General features: G+C 37.3%; 1 protein-coding gene across 2 annotated transcripts in view; it reads right to left on the minus strand.

The window, feature by feature from the left end:
- WDR70 (WD repeat domain 70) overlaps positions 1 to 15,816 on the minus strand; it is a 317,038-nt gene that overhangs the window by 43,752 nt on the left and 257,470 nt on the right. The window contains exons 11-13 of one of the 2 annotated variants that reach the window (XM_027092675.1): positions 8,689 to 8,788; positions 5,892 to 5,976; positions 4,281 to 4,419 (exon numbers count right to left, since the gene is read on the minus strand). The exons of the other annotated variant lie outside the window; for it this stretch is intronic. Coding sequence (XP_026948476.1) covers positions 4,281 to 4,419; positions 5,892 to 5,976; positions 8,689 to 8,788 — 324 coding nt within the window. The remainder of the gene's footprint in view (positions 1 to 4,280; positions 4,420 to 5,891; positions 5,977 to 8,688; positions 8,789 to 15,816) is intronic. 2 annotated transcript variants of the gene reach the window in all.

Raw genomic sequence — 15,816 nt, forward strand, 5'->3', positions numbered from 1 at the left:
TCTAAGATAATCCTTGTTCTTTGCTATCTATTCTCTTCAATGCTTAAAAAGCATTCCTAAAGATAATCAAATATTCTTCAGATTATCACAAATGAGTTTTTTTCTTCCTTAAAAGACCTTTACTATTATCTCTCTTATATGGGCACCAGGATTCTCAATCAACTTTGAAATGCCTACAGTCTAGTTGAAAATGCCGAAGCAAATTTCCCTTCCCTTCCGTTCAGTAGCCGTGCTAAATGCTATAGCTATGTTTTAAAAATAAAGGTTTAGTTTTTCTTTTTCTTCTCTTCACTTTGTTCATTCAGTGTTTACAGAAACAGAGATCCCTCACCAAACTACGTAAACAAACAAACAAATTAGAAGAGAAGTTGGGACCACGTGTGAAATTTCTGGCTGTTTTCCTTTCCACCTTTTTCTTCTCTCTACACAAGGCAATGTCTGCTCTCTCTTAAATTACTGCCCAAAGCAACTGAGGTGAAGAGGCCACCATCTTAATACCAGGTCAAAACAACTTCATTTCACTATGCTTGGGTTAAAGAGTATAAATGGTAATATACTAGTACAATTGCATAAACCATGTCCCTTGATTTATATTAGTAAAAAAGGAAATTCTATTAATCATTTTGCAACAAAGTATAGTTTGATGAAAAATCACTAAGCTAATAATAGTTTTAAATGTTATGTCACAGCATTTCCTGAAATAACTGGAACTTTGAAAAGACTTAAAAATTTCTATGTTTCTTCTAAACATAATTACCTTTTAAAAAAATGATAGGTCATCTCCAAATTACATTTAGTCCATTCCTTCTCTCCTATGCTTTTTCACATAAAATAGAGTAATGGAAGCTTTTTACACAATATATAAACATGCTAGGGTCCCATCTACACAAAGACAAAGGTGAGCTTTTAAATTCAAGATCAAATTATATTCTGGAATTTATCTTAGAAAAGAGGCTAAGCACATTATTCAAATTACAACGAAGTAGATGATAAATGAGGATATGCATTTTTTTTAAACTTGAGGGAACAAAATTGGACTAGGAAAAGGAAACACCTAAAAATAATTTCAGCAGAACTGTAAAATGTGTACAAACATCACACAGTAAAAATAGTAAATGTTAAACATTTGTCATCTCCTAGCAAAGAGCGTTGAGAGTCTCTAAACTAAATAGAGAAAGAAACATTTTCAGAGCATATGACAATGCAGAGAGTGCAATTAAAACCATTTTTAAAGTTTGTTTCAAAACTAAATATGGAAAATATAATTGTTATATTTTAAAAAGCTATTTATTGTGAAGATTGTAGGACAGTTTTTAGTTATTAGGAAATTAATTGTATAGATTGTTAACATTCCCTAACTGAAAACAATGTTTGGCTCCCTATCTATATTGAGCTTGGCATTCCAGAATATAACTGTCTAGGGATTTATTTAGTTTTAGAAAAGGGTGTGGGAAAATGCAGTCAATCATACTTTACTGAAGTAAATGGCTTTAGGATAGACCTAACAGCACCACTGCCTGTGCCTAGTCAAACAAGCAAACAACTAAATGTTGATATTAAGAATATGAGATGCTGCCTTTTAGCTAAATTAAAACTCAATACAGTAAGTACCTTATTATAGCAGAGTGTGGTGTTTCCAAAAGAAATGACAATCCTGGCTTTTCATAACAAAAATACAATTAAATAAAAGAGGTGGTTTTTGGCCCTTCTAGCAAAGTGTCCCCCCTCTTTATCCATCCCAAAGAATGAATTTGTTTATTTTTCTACATTCCAAGAAGACTTAAAACTTGAGAAAATAGGGATCAAAGGGGCAGTTTAAAGTCCCTTTAGCATACCGTCCTACAATATAAACAGAAAACAATGCTGTCTGATGTTAACAACCAAAAAAAGACAAACAAATCCTAAATCAATGATTTAAAAGGCCACTTTAAGGTGTGTGGTTTTGTCCCTATTTGAAGTTCTCTCTTCATCCATCTATTAAAATGGGTCTCAAAATCAGTTTTCTGACTTTTCTAAGATAATTCAATATGATAAATTCTGTTTCCTTAATGACCTCACTCTTTTCTTTGTATCTCTTCACTTGCTCATCCCTTAAATGCTCTGGTTTCCTAGGGCTCATATTCTCCATCCTTCATGCCCTTTCTGTGATCAAACTAATCAGCAACCAACATTTCAACTATGAACTATAAATACTCCTCCCAAAACTGTGTCTTCTTTCTTCTAAGCACCAAAGTTATCTACCCTTCTGCCCACTGAACATCTCCACCCAGAGGTCCTAAAGGTACTTCAAGTTCAACGTACCAACAACATACTCGCTGTCTTTCTTCTAAAACCTGCTATCTTTTTTTGTTTTCTTTTAATTGCAGGGAACACTGACCCAGTCTCCTAAATTATACATATACAAATAAATACTACGTCTTGTAAATCTAACCTTCACACTTCAATAAAAATCAACGTCTAAGACCTGGATCTGAGTATGTCATTCCTTTGCTTTAAAAAAAAAAACGAAAAACAAAAAACCATAAGATAAAGTCACTTTATTATGGTATACAAAGTCAGTTTACCCTTCCATCTCTAGATACTTCTCTCCTGCCTCACTCTCCAAAGACACACCTGTGCTCTACAGTATGCATTACTTGCACTTCCCAAGTATACCATTCACTCATTCAATAAACAAGCACCTTCTATGTGCCAGGCACTGTTCTGAGCATTGGGGATATTGCAGTGAACAAAACAGACAAAGTTTCTACCCTCATGGGCGTACATCCTGGTGGAAGCAGACAGACAAAAACAAACAAATATATAATAGATGAGATGGTGGTAAGTGCCATGGACAAAAACATCTAGTTAGAAAAGCAATTCAGAGCAACACAACAAACAGTGTGTTCTGTACACTTATGACATCCACATGTCTTTAAAAGTACAATCATACTTCTATATCCCTTAATTTAATTACATTTCAATTTAAATTATAATTTAAAAACACAACCCCATGAGTCATACTGAGATGTATAGTCGTTGAGAGGCATTAAAAACCAAAACAAAACCAGCTTACTTCTGGAACAACCCATTATAATAATTTTATTTTTTGAGATTAAAGTTGATAGAGTCAAGAGTGTTTTTCTTTGATTCTAGTGTTTTAGTTGGCTCCTGGATGCACCCCAAAAAAAGTATTATTAGTGTTGGCACATTTCAAATTATGTCATGAGATTAGAATCTATAAAACTTAAAGTACTCATCTAGAATTAGTCTCATTGTTAGTTCATTGTCTCTATACCATGGTTTCGAATTTAGTGCCTACAACTTAAGACTCCACAGTAATATTAAAACATTAGAGACAGGAGCTTTTTGCTGGTGATTTAAAAACAGTTGTTCAATTGTCTGAATCATTTAAGTACATAATATGTCTCAACTGTTTACGTAGAGCTGAAACAACCGGAGAAATCTACATAAGCACTGTTTAAGATACAGGATATTACTAAAGGATTTGACTATGAGCCAAAGAAAATTTGCACAGACATTAATTGGCCTGTTTCATACTCGAAAAATAACAATGATTTGCCTTACCATCTAAATACTAATACATACTTTCAAAGACTTTAAAGGAGCTCAGATTTTCCTCTGGAAATCTTCACTATTATTGTATTACATACGGCTCCAGTCTCTAGACATGAATGAATGAATGAATGAATGCACGCATGCTGGTGTTTTAGTGCTTACATAAATATGTAAAGAAAACTAAAGGGGGGTTTTTCAGATGTGGAAGTTAAATCTGAAATGTTTTAAACTTCTAATAACTAAATAGATATTAACCTCAGTGGAAGCTGAGTCTTACCTTAATGACACCTCTAACAAGGAGAATTCTGTCAAAGTTTTCAAACAATGATACACTTCATCACATTCTGAGGGCATAACGTTTCACTTCTGTCCATAATCCCTGAATCCTTACAAACATGCACATTGTGGGAAGCTCCTTTCTGTACGTTACATGAAGATCAGCTTCTTCTCTCCTCAAATTGGTTGGCAGAGCGGGTAAACATCCCAGACCCAGCTGAAATTCTGACTAAAGTGTGGGCCTATAGGAAATATTGGGTTGGGGAGGGAAAAGTGTAGATAAGCCAGTCTGCAATGTACTAATAATTCCTGCGCTGGAGAAAAAAAGCAGCTACCACTGTACTGTAAGGGCAAGAACTTATGTTCTGTTTCAAAACCAAAACCAAAAATGGCTAAGAGGCAAACTTCACTTCATTCTCAAGGCTGGGAGGAAAGAACACACATACCGCATCTGTGATGTCTATTTCATACACCCTTTGGAAAGTCCTGCGCTCAAAGAAAACAAGTTTGCCGCTGCCACATCCCCTTTGAACAGACGTACCGGTGACTATGAGTTTATCATCTGGACTGAAACAGCAGTCAGTCCTACAGACAAAAAGAGTTTATAAGTATAGGCTTATGATGCCACAACAGTGCAGTGATAATGAGTTAAAATATAAACAACCTCACTGTAATAAGAGACAACTCTTACATAGGGTTTATACTAAGTCAGGCACTTATATTAATTCACTTAATACTCACAATAACCCTATGAAGTAGATACTATTATCCCCATGTTACTGATTAGGAAACTGAGGCAGGAAGAGGTTAAATAAACCTTGTCCAAGATCACAAAAGTAAGTGGTACAGCTGGGATTCGAACTTAGACAGCCTGACTCCAGAATCTGTGCTCTAATTTCTATACATTATAATATCTTTCAATGTAAATAACGTGTGGGAAAAACTCAATATAGACATTGACCCTGTCTATACACAAATAGACAGTGTATGACTGACGTCTAAGTAGTGATTATTTTGATCAGTTTGGGAACTATTTTTATCAGCACCACCTCTCAAACAATTTGAGTTTTGTCAAGTCAAGCACCATGAAATGAGGAGCAGCTTGTACCGCTGGAACCTAATTGATGGCTGTGATTCAACAGCTCTTGTGATGAGAGGTCTGGCCACCTGACTGTGAATAATCTAAGACATGAGCCAAAGACGCTATCTAGTTAGCATTACTTGCAGCAGGCATAAGGCTCAAAAGATTCATATCGGCTATAAATTCATGTTTGTTTATCCATCTGTTTGTTTTAACAGATAAATGCCATGGGCAATAGACTGTGTCAGAGTTAGTGCTCTGAGATTATACAGCTTCCTCCATTTGCTGCTTCCATTACCTTCACACTCTCCTTGTTGGTCATTATTTAATACAGGTGAGAAATTTTATTTCTACCAAAATAGACATTTTTGCTTAGGCACCAACTGTAGGACTTAGAGATGAAATCCCAACCTCAGCTGTTTGCAGAAAAATCTTTAAAGCTTCAGTTATCAACTCAGTAGAATGCAGATAACAGTGTTCAGCTACCCAGAGCAAGACAGTTTGAATAAGTGACAGTTACCGAATTACTGATTGAAATGATGATAAGAAAAAATTGAGAAAATGACATATAATATTCAGTAACTATGAAGACTTGCTTTAATGGTAGGAGGATTCAAATTTTAAAAGAAAACAAAAGACAGGCCTACTCTGTCATTTATACACTATTAAAAGAACAATTCAACCCTTTAAAATGTTTTTACTACCCCAAGACCTATGTGTGCATACAATATATATATTCACACACACAAATACATGAACAGCCATGATTTCAATTTCAAAAATAGAATTTTATATTCTGAAGAATGTACGAAATGAAAGGAAAAATAAAAATTCATCTTTCAAAAAACCTATTTCAATCACTCTTCAAGTCCATTTTCTAGAAAATGTAAGACACATACTATAAATTAACATGAAGATGAAAAAATTACTTGTCCATTCTCTTGTGCTTATCGAATATTAAAAATATGCTACTTACATTGGGAACATGGTGGGAAGACCCGAGGCTGAAAAAAGTGGCTTATTAAACTGTCGGATGTCCCATAATTTTAATGTATCATCACCTGATAGAGGAATGAGAAAGGAAAAAAAGAGAAAGTAAATTTTGCAAAAAAAGAACCAGCCCCAAGTTTAGAGTTTGCAAAACTTAGTGTATAACTATAAGAAAAGGAAGGGAGAGAGGGAGGCGGGGGAGGGAGGGAGAGAGAGAGAAAGGAAGGAGGCAGGAGGGAAGGGGATGCACATAACACATTTTACTTTTCAACTAGGGAGTTTGAGAGCCGTAGTTGTGAGAACAGTAGAAAGATACATGATAATGAACTAGCTTCCTAGAAATTACTTTCCAGATTGATGTAGCATCTGTAGGCTAGAAGGAACCCTGGAGAATCTTCTCTAAAAAGTGACTTTAGAGCAGATGGTAGTTTCCCTGTGGTATATCTGAGCGTAACTTGACTTCTTAAGAAGATATTAATTTAGCAACCACCAGGACTGAAAATAGTTCAGTTCACAACAGATTCTTTTTCCCACCAGTGTGTGGGTGAACCTATCCATTAACATTAATGAGAGTGAGCCAATGTGATTCCTTTCCCTCCAGTGTAACTCTGTCTGTGGCTATCATTCTTCACCTTGCTGGGGAGTATAGCTTTTCCAAACCATTTAAAGCATAATTAATATTCTTTAAAGAATCACTTTTGAAGTATCTCTATAGGGCTACTAACTAATTCCTGTTCACAATGAAAGCCAAAACTCATATAAGTAATATCTTTGCTGTCCTTTTTCCCCAGTGTCCGCAGCTGAGACCTGCCTCAACCCCCTGGGTCCAATAAGGAATCAGTACCAGATGCAAGTGGGGTGAGTGGAGAATTCAATAAAAATCCCCATTCTCTCCCCAGCAACCCTGACTGTGAAACCCAACTTTTGGCAGGTGCTCTAATCCACAACTGGCTGGATTGGAGACCTGCTTATACTGGAAGAACTTTGTTAAGACTAACCTTTTTGCTTTTAGTCTTTAAAAGAAGGTTACACATCCCCACAATCCTCAAACAATAAGAAAACATTAATCTGTATTAAATAGTTGAGTTAACCTGGCAGGTTCTGGAGCTAGCAGGAGCACCTTACAACACTCTGGGGACTCTGCTGAACAGAGAGACTTCCATCTGGTATACTCTATACACCCAGGAAGGAGAATGGTGGAATACAGTATACATGTTCTGTAGACGACATGTTACCCAACAGCTAGTATAGGATGGAAGGGGAAGGTAAAAATTATCACTAAAATGGCTTTGACTGAAATGGAGTTAATCCTATACTTCTAAGGCAGTAATAAGCAACTGGGTGGGGCTGGGCTATTTCAGAATCCTCCAGGAAGAATTTTCGAAGTACACTCCTCTGTTATTCCCCTCTTCTTTCCCCACTCTACCTTGGAGATTGGGGTATACCACTCTAGAGGTGTGAGAGTGAATGTGAGAATTTCCTAGTGGAGGGTTTGTGATTTTGAAAATCTTCCCAGGGGATTCAGATACATTCTTGGGGTAAGAATCACTGATGTAAGTACAGAGTATAGTACATAGCCTTAATTAAGAGTCATCTTAGGACTCAAAGAACAGGTTAGAATTGATGAACCAAAACATATTATTTTATACATATCCATCTTTGCCATGTATACCGTAAATAGAAAATACATGTGCATGTGATTTGATTTTTAAAATTATGTGAGGGTAGTTTGGGTATAATATATCAATAGAAGGCTTCCTTGGAAGAAGGAGAATCTGGATAGAGCTCCCAAGGGTAAATGGGCATGGACCAGTTAAACTGAGGGGAGAGCTGTGCCAACTCTATGTTCCCCTCACTTCCATACCCTCTACATCAGGCTGTAAATTCTTTCAGGAAAGGAACCCTGCTATGATGTCCACAGTTTATGCCAAGCACCTAGCATAATGCTTAGCTCAGATCAGTTGCTCAATATACAGTAAAGTGAGTGAATGAATGACTAAACTCAGTGTTGCTAGATTAATTTGGCCTGTGGAATAAAGACTAAATCCTTTATGTGATATTTAAGGCTATCTGTAACACGGCTCCAACCTACTTATCTTGATTCTTTTCTCTCCCCACAAATGGGCCTATTGGAAGATCCTCAGTCACGCCCCATGCTTCCCCCTAATGCTTTGTTCATAAGCTGCCCTCACTATTTTATTATTTCCTTCTATCAGCATACTACTTATTCACGTGAGAAAGATTTAGCAAAAAGTTAGAAACAATCTGTATTCAATCATATGAGTGTGGATAGGTAAACTTACAATACGACCACACAGAATTACATAGCTATTAAAAAAAATAACATCCAGGTATACAAATTTTTTTAACTGAACTGAATTAGTGTTTGAACTGAAAAAAAATCAATGGTCAGCAAATAGAAGAGTTTGAAATACCAGACCCAGAACTATAAAATGATATAGAAAGAATATAGAATATCTACGAAAGTCCATAAGGTAGAGGCAATGGTCATCCTTGCAGGCTCCAAATGCTGATGGAATTTGGAGCTAAAATGAAAACTTAGGCAAAAAAGTACATATTTTCTAAATTTTACTTGATAATTTTAATAAAATAATGTTGCCAAGTTGGAAATGCATTTTAATGAAAATAACTAGACTGGCAAAGGTACATTAACAAAAGCACAGCTAGCTTTACTAAGCACTAGGATATTAGTGTGACATTTGTTAGTTACATACGATCATTTTATATATAGAAACATTTTAAAAAGAAAGCTTCTAACCTACCTCCACGAGAGGCAAGGACATTACCATCATAGGAAAAAGTCACGCAAGAAGTATCTGTGCCCGGGTCATGAGCTTGTTTATAGTGGAATTTAGGATGAACCTGTTTGCAAAGACAAGCAAAGTGTTAACATCTCATCTGAATTCAGATGAGAACATTTTTGTGGCAAGAATATTTTACTTTATCATCCAAAATATGATATATAGCTACATGAAAAATATTAATTTCACCTGATGATAGTTTTTTTATTTTGGAAAAAATTTCAAAGGGCTTTTTAAAACATCCATTTGCTTTAATAAGTGAAAAGAAGAGACAAGGTTAAGTTCTAGTAGGAGATATTTTTCAGACTGCCTTAGCAAGCTCTGAGCAACACAAGATTAGCACCACATTTAGTTCTTCTCATTATACTTATAAAGTTTTGGGGACCATTTCCTACAGTTATCTGAAAGAATAAATATAAATAAAAATGACAAATGAACATATTATTAACTCAAAAATATCACTGTATTCCTAGTATATGCCAGACACTGTGCACATGGTTGTAAGTCTTGAACTATCTTTAGTGTGCCTGTAGGATAATGTTGATGATGATGACGACAGCTAGCCGTTACACAATGCTTACCATACCCTAGGCACTATATTCTTTTACTAACTTGCCTATGGTGCTCACGTTCGCTCTAGAAGATTATCTTCATTTTACAGGTTAGGAAACTAAGCACAGAGACTTAAGTACCTTGTCCAAAATCACAGAGCTAGTAAGTGGTCGAGCTAGGAGTTTGAACCAAAAAGCCTACCCTTAAACACTACCCTATACCCCCTCTCTACGGATGTATGTTATTAGTCTTTTTACTTGCAATGTCACTTCTAAACAGTTAATGACTTATAAAAGTAACTCTATTACACTCATCTTGCCACCCAGTTATGATTCAGTAACCAGAACAGGCCAAAGTACTAGGGAGTCAATTATCCCAGATCCACCAGGCTGGATAATTACACAGTGAATGGCCAGGGACATTACTAGTGATGACAGCATGTAGGTCTCTCCTGGCAGCCACAGGTACAGGAATACAAATGACCCATCTCCATCAATTTGCAGCAACCATAACAAAGAATGAATCACAAAACAGAGCTCACGTACATTAGCCTCCCCATAATATCCCCAACACTCCATCACTGAGCTTTCACCAAAAAGTTTCCAGTAATGAGGACACACTACCTCACAAAAGCAAGCCTTCAAAAAAAAAAAAAACTGTATATAGTGAGTTAAAATTGTCTTCTCAAATACATCACTTAACTCGGACCTTCTGTTTTAATAAGGACCAGAGCTTCCTTGGCCTTCTGCGGAACTGTTACACTCAGATTTCTTTTCACTACATTCCTAGGTTAGTTCTAATGATTCTTGTGTCCCACTGTCACAATTTAAATTTAAATAATTTTTCAGAAGGTTAAATGGTAATAAATAAATAATAAAATTGTCTTCTCTCTTCCTCCATGTGACAGTCTTAGAAATTTATATTAAAGACAGTAATCATGCTTCCTCTTTTCATGGATATAAATAATTCATTGATTCATCTTTTTTTTTTTTATATTGGGAATCAACTGTATGGCAGATACATGGGTTAGCAGGGAAACACAAATGTGCCGAGATAAACATGGCTTCTCTTCTCAGAGGTGATAGACGGTCCCCCTGAAAGGACACAGATAAGCAAACAAAGTGACAAGTGGTACAGTGCGGAAGTATAGAGTAATTTGAGAGCACTAAAGAGAGGTTCTTAATCAGAGCATGAGAAGAGAGGGAAAAAAAGAGGGGCAAAAAGAAATCAGAGACGCAGTGGATAAAGTAAAAGTTAGCAGACGAAGGAGCAGGATGCAGGGTCTAGAAAGGCTATTCCAGTCAGAGGGTACTCACTGCATTGTGGTAGCAGAATTTTGAACCCCATGACCTCTGCGATCGCTGGTGTTATGCCCATGAATACGTTACTCTACTTAGCAAAAGGGACTTTGCAGGTATAATGAAGGTTATTAGTTAGCCGATAGGGAGATTATGTCCTGGATTACCCAGGTGGGACTGAAGAGTCACATGAGTCCTTAAAAGCAGAGTTTTCGGGACTTCCCTGGTGGCTCAGTGGTTAAGAACCCGCCTGCCAATGCAGGGACACGGGTTCGAGCCCTGGTCCGAGAAGATCCCACATGCCGTGGAGCAGCTAAGCCCAGGCGCCACAACTACTGAGCCTGTGCTCTAGAGCCCGCGAGCCACAGCTACTGAGGCTGCATGCCACAGATGCTGAGCCCACGCTCAGCAACTACTGAAGCCTGCGTGCTCTAGAGCCCCTGTGCTGCAACTACCAAGCCCAGGTGCCTAGAGCCTGTGCTCCGCAACAAGAGAAACCACCTCAAGGAGAAGCCGGTGCACCGCAACGAAGAGTAGCCCCTGCTCGCTGCAACTAGAGAAAGCCCACGCACAGCAATGAAGACCCAATGCAGCCAAAAAAAAGAAAAGCAGAGCTTTCTCCTGGCTGAGGACAGAGAAGGAAGCCATAAAGACGTGCCAGAAGAGGAAGAGAGATTTTAAGAATGAGAAGCATTTGACATGCCACTATAGACTTAAAAGATGTATCAAAGAAACAGGGATCTGAACATGGGTTTTAACTGCATAGGTCCACTTATGCACAGATTTTTTTTCAATAAATACATAGTACAGTACTACATGATCTGTGGTTGGTTGAATCCACAAATGTGGAACCATGGATATGGAGGGCAGACTGTAAAGTTATATGTGGATTTTCAACTGCTCGCAGGGTGGCGAGAGGAGTGTGTGTTGGTGCCCCTAACCCCACACCTCCCCACGTGTTCAAGGGTCAAGTGTACTTTGACTGTAGCCTGGTGAAACCCTAAAACCCTAAGAAGAGAATCCAACCATACTATGTCAGGCTTCTTACCTACAGAAATTGTGAAATGATAAACTGGTGGTTTTGTAAGCCACTAAATTTGCGGTACTAATCTGTTACTAAGCGATAGAAAACCAACACACGCATATTGGAAGGCCTGAAGGGAAAGGAGCTGGTTGATACCAAGAACTAAAAGAAGTTAATCACGTCTAAGAGGAAAAGGACAGGTGAGAGGTGACATAAGCAGGACCCAGATCATGGCTTGTAGGCCATGTTAAGGGCTTAAATTTTATCCTGAAGGTAAAAGGAGTTGCTAAAGGATTTTACACAGAGGTGTAGTAGTGTGACTAGGTTTGCTTATCTTTAAAAGATCATTCTTGGACACATGGAGAATAGATTGAACATATTTTTTTTGTTCCTCAGAAAAGCAGAACTCCGCTACTAATCTCAATAAGGAAAATATGCCACTTAGTTATATTTCAACAACTTATCAACTCCTAAACTCTAAATAAAGCTTTTGAAAGATACTACAGTGGTAACAGTTTACCAGAAAGTCCTATACTTACATTTGGCCTCTCAGTGAAATTAATTTATTTGTTTTAAATGTTTTATTTATTTTTAATGCTAATAAATACATATATACATCTTAACAGAAGGAAGACCCATCACTTCATGAATTACCAGTAAGGTAATGTGGTATAGCAAAAAGAGCACTGGTCCAGGACTAGGAGATATGAAATCTGGACTTAGTTCAGTCAAAAACTAGCAGTATGACTCAGGACAAATTACTTAGCCTCTCCAGATCACAATTTTATCTTCTGTAAAGTAAATGGATTTGAACTAGATGACTAACTGATCGACTAACTGATCAAATGTACTTTTTATTATTAATAGAGCAAAATAGATCATGAATACCAATATTCTAAAATATAAATACACACACATATATATAGATATGTACATATCATGTACCAGTCAGGTGGGATAAAGAGCCTTAAAAGCTGCAGAATCCAAAGCAATCATATCACGTACACTGCCGCACGAGCCCAAGAGCAAGCAGGTAGTTCCACTTCGACTGAGATTTTATGTCAAGTGTGCTCTTCAATTATTAACTTCACTTTAACCAGTAACAAAAGTTTATTCCAATGAAATAAAATGGATAGCCAGAGGAGATCTTAAATTTGCATAAAACATCAATATTTGGACAGTCTGTGATGAAAAATACCCTCACATTTTGAAAACAAAGTCAACCTGACTGAAAAACACTTCTGGCATAATATGGGAAACCTAAAACTGCAACTTCTCCTTTAATTCCTTTTATAATCATCCTAGGCAAAGAACATTATTCTTTAGGGAAGTTGAGATTATTAACTCCTTTATATAGGCTTCCTATTCTTAGGAGTGCCTTATGTTAGATTTGGAGAACATCAAGTGTCAAATATTCAGAGTGATGGGGAATGCAAGCACAAAAACCTAGAGTTTTAAAGGCCCTCTCTGAGCTCATACAGTACAAACCGTCCCTTCTCAGCAGATGGTCATAGAGCCTCCAGCAGTACAGAACTCATTACATCACAAGCAACAACAGTACGTTTGTCTGGGTGGCTCTAACTGGCAACACCTTTCTTAAACTGGGTCCAAGCCTCCCTCCTTCTAACATCTACTTATGAGTCCTGGTCCTGCCTTCTGTGGCTATGCTAATTCTAGTTTTTCCTCTCTAAGGAAGTATGTCAAATTCTCAAAGAAAAATATGACGCCTAGCCCAAAGTCTTAAATATACCACTTTCTGTAATTCTAAATAATCTAAATATTCTATGGTGGTAACAGAGGTCAGTGAGTTTACATCCAGCAGCTAGCTAGATCCCAATATCTTTCCATTGCTCTAGTGTGTATCTATCAATGCAAGAGGAAAGACAGCCCTCAAAAGGATCAAAACATGTTTTGTAATCAATAAAACAGTGGAATAAACTATTTTAAAAAAGCGAGAATTTAAATAAATTTCTGGGCTGAAAATAGGAGAAAATTTAGTGGAAAGAATACTGGTTTTAGAGCCAAGCCAACTTGACCTAAAATTTCAGCTTATTACATTTAGTTTGACCCTGGCCAAGATGCTTAATCTTTCTGTTTCACAGTTTATTAATCTTTCAAGTAACATGCCCTACACATCTTCCCACTCTTACTCTTTTTCCCCAACTCCCAAAGAAACTGAGCTGCATTTGACCTACTATCGCCCTGCCTTGTGTCAATGCCACACATTTATTTATTCAGTCTATAGTGGGCACCTCCTCTCAGAACGTTGCTGAAATGCAACTATGCTTCCGAAACACAAACTCCGAGAGCAAGATGAAGCAAATGCTAGGCTAACAAACTAGGTGTACTAACATTTAACTGTCCTCTCAAATCTACTCTTAGGTCCCCCTAAATAGATATAAATTTTCTTTTTCATTAAGAATCTATTTTCAAGCTTCGTTATAATCAAGCAATTCCAATCAATTCTATATTTTCAATCACATGTTAGGTTTACTTACCATACCAGGATTAAAAATATTCCAGGATTTTTTAAAATGCCAAGATTAAAAAACAGAATAGATATAGGTCCAGACTGAATATAATTTCCTCCTGTTCCTCTGATTTTGGAGATCTGTAGTAAGGATTATGAGAATAATGTACACAAAAATATAGGAACTGTCATAGAAAGGTACTTTGCAATTTCCTATGCCCATGAAGGCTTCATTTTAATAAAAGGAAATTAGACAATAAAACCTCTGTAAAAGATTCTGTGATAATCAAATTAATATACTGTATGAAAATATGGCATAATGATAAAAAGCACAAAGGGTGGAATCAGACTGGTGAGTTCAAATCCAGGCTTCACCACTTATCATCTTGGGCTAATTTCCCTATGCCATCTATTAAACGAGACTAATAATAGTACCCACTCCATAAACTGCTAGGAGAATTTAATGAGGTAATGCAAGTGTGTCACACTCCTTTGCAATACAACTTTGCTTTGCTTTTCATCAATATGTGGCATGTATTTCTTTACACCTTGGGTCTGGGTATGGACAGGTGACTTGTTTGGGATTATAGGACATGTAGCCAAGAAAATGTGTCCCTCAGACTTCCCACTGTGTAAAGCATAATGACTAGCACTCTCACTACCTGTGTGACAAGCCAGGCTTCCACGGGCTCCTCTTCACCAACGACTGAGCACGGGGGAGAAAGGACTCCTAATTAGCCTGGCTGAAACATTCTGGGCATTGTGCTACAGTCTGAGACTCTTTCTGTACAATCCTCTTTTTCTTTTCTTTTAATATGACGGCTTTATTGAGATATAATTCACACACCACGGAATCTGTCCACTTTACGTATGCAGTTCTATGTTTTTCAGTATTTTCAGAGAACTGAGCAATCATTACCTCAGTCAATTTTAGAACATTTTCAGAGAACTGAGCAATCATTACCTCAGTCAATTTTAGAACATTAGGATCACCCCCAAAAGAAACATTAGATCACCCCCATACACATTAGCAATCACTCCCTCTTTTCCCTAATCTGTCAGCCCTAAGCAACTACTAACCTAGTTTCTGTCTCTCTATATTTGCCTATGTGAAGATTTCAAATAAATGAAACCATACAATATGCTATCTTTTGTAATTGGCTCCTTTCACTTGGCATAATGTTTCTGAGGTTCATCTATGTTGTAGTATGCTTCAATACTTCATTTCTTTTTATTGTCAAGTAATGCTCCATTGTATGGATGTACCACATTTTATTACCCGTTTATCAGCTGATGGACATGTAACACTCCTTTCTTTCCTTTCTCTTTCTTAGGGGTATGGCCTACATCATGCTCTCTTCTCCAGCCTTCTCAGGCTCCCTCACCCCCATTCCCTTGACAGGCCTTTCCCCAAGAATTCTCTTATATGTTTAACCCTATCTTGGTGTCTGTTTCTCAGAGGAACCAGACTATCACAAGTGGCACCTGGTGTGATCCAACAGCACAGGTGTTAAGATCAAAATCTAGGACTGCCTCCTTCATGGGTAAAGAAGACACTGTCCTGAGTGGACTGTGGAGCAAGATACACTTGAGCACTTGGTTGCGGTCCAATTGCTACAGATTTCACTGGAGGTGAGCTGGGAAAACTTCCTAGTACAGGGGACTGTCCTTGCGGGAAAAACACTTTAGGCATTTAAAAATATATGGGAGGAAGGGCTTCCCTGGTGGCGCAGTGGTTAAGAGTC

This window comes from Aethalodelphis obliquidens, unplaced genomic scaffold, assembly GCF_003676395.1.
Source record: "Aethalodelphis obliquidens isolate GAN/ISIS:26980383/991018 unplaced genomic scaffold, ASM367639v1 scaffold80, whole genome shotgun sequence".
Taxonomy (NCBI): domain Eukaryota; kingdom Metazoa; phylum Chordata; class Mammalia; order Artiodactyla; family Delphinidae; genus Aethalodelphis; species Aethalodelphis obliquidens.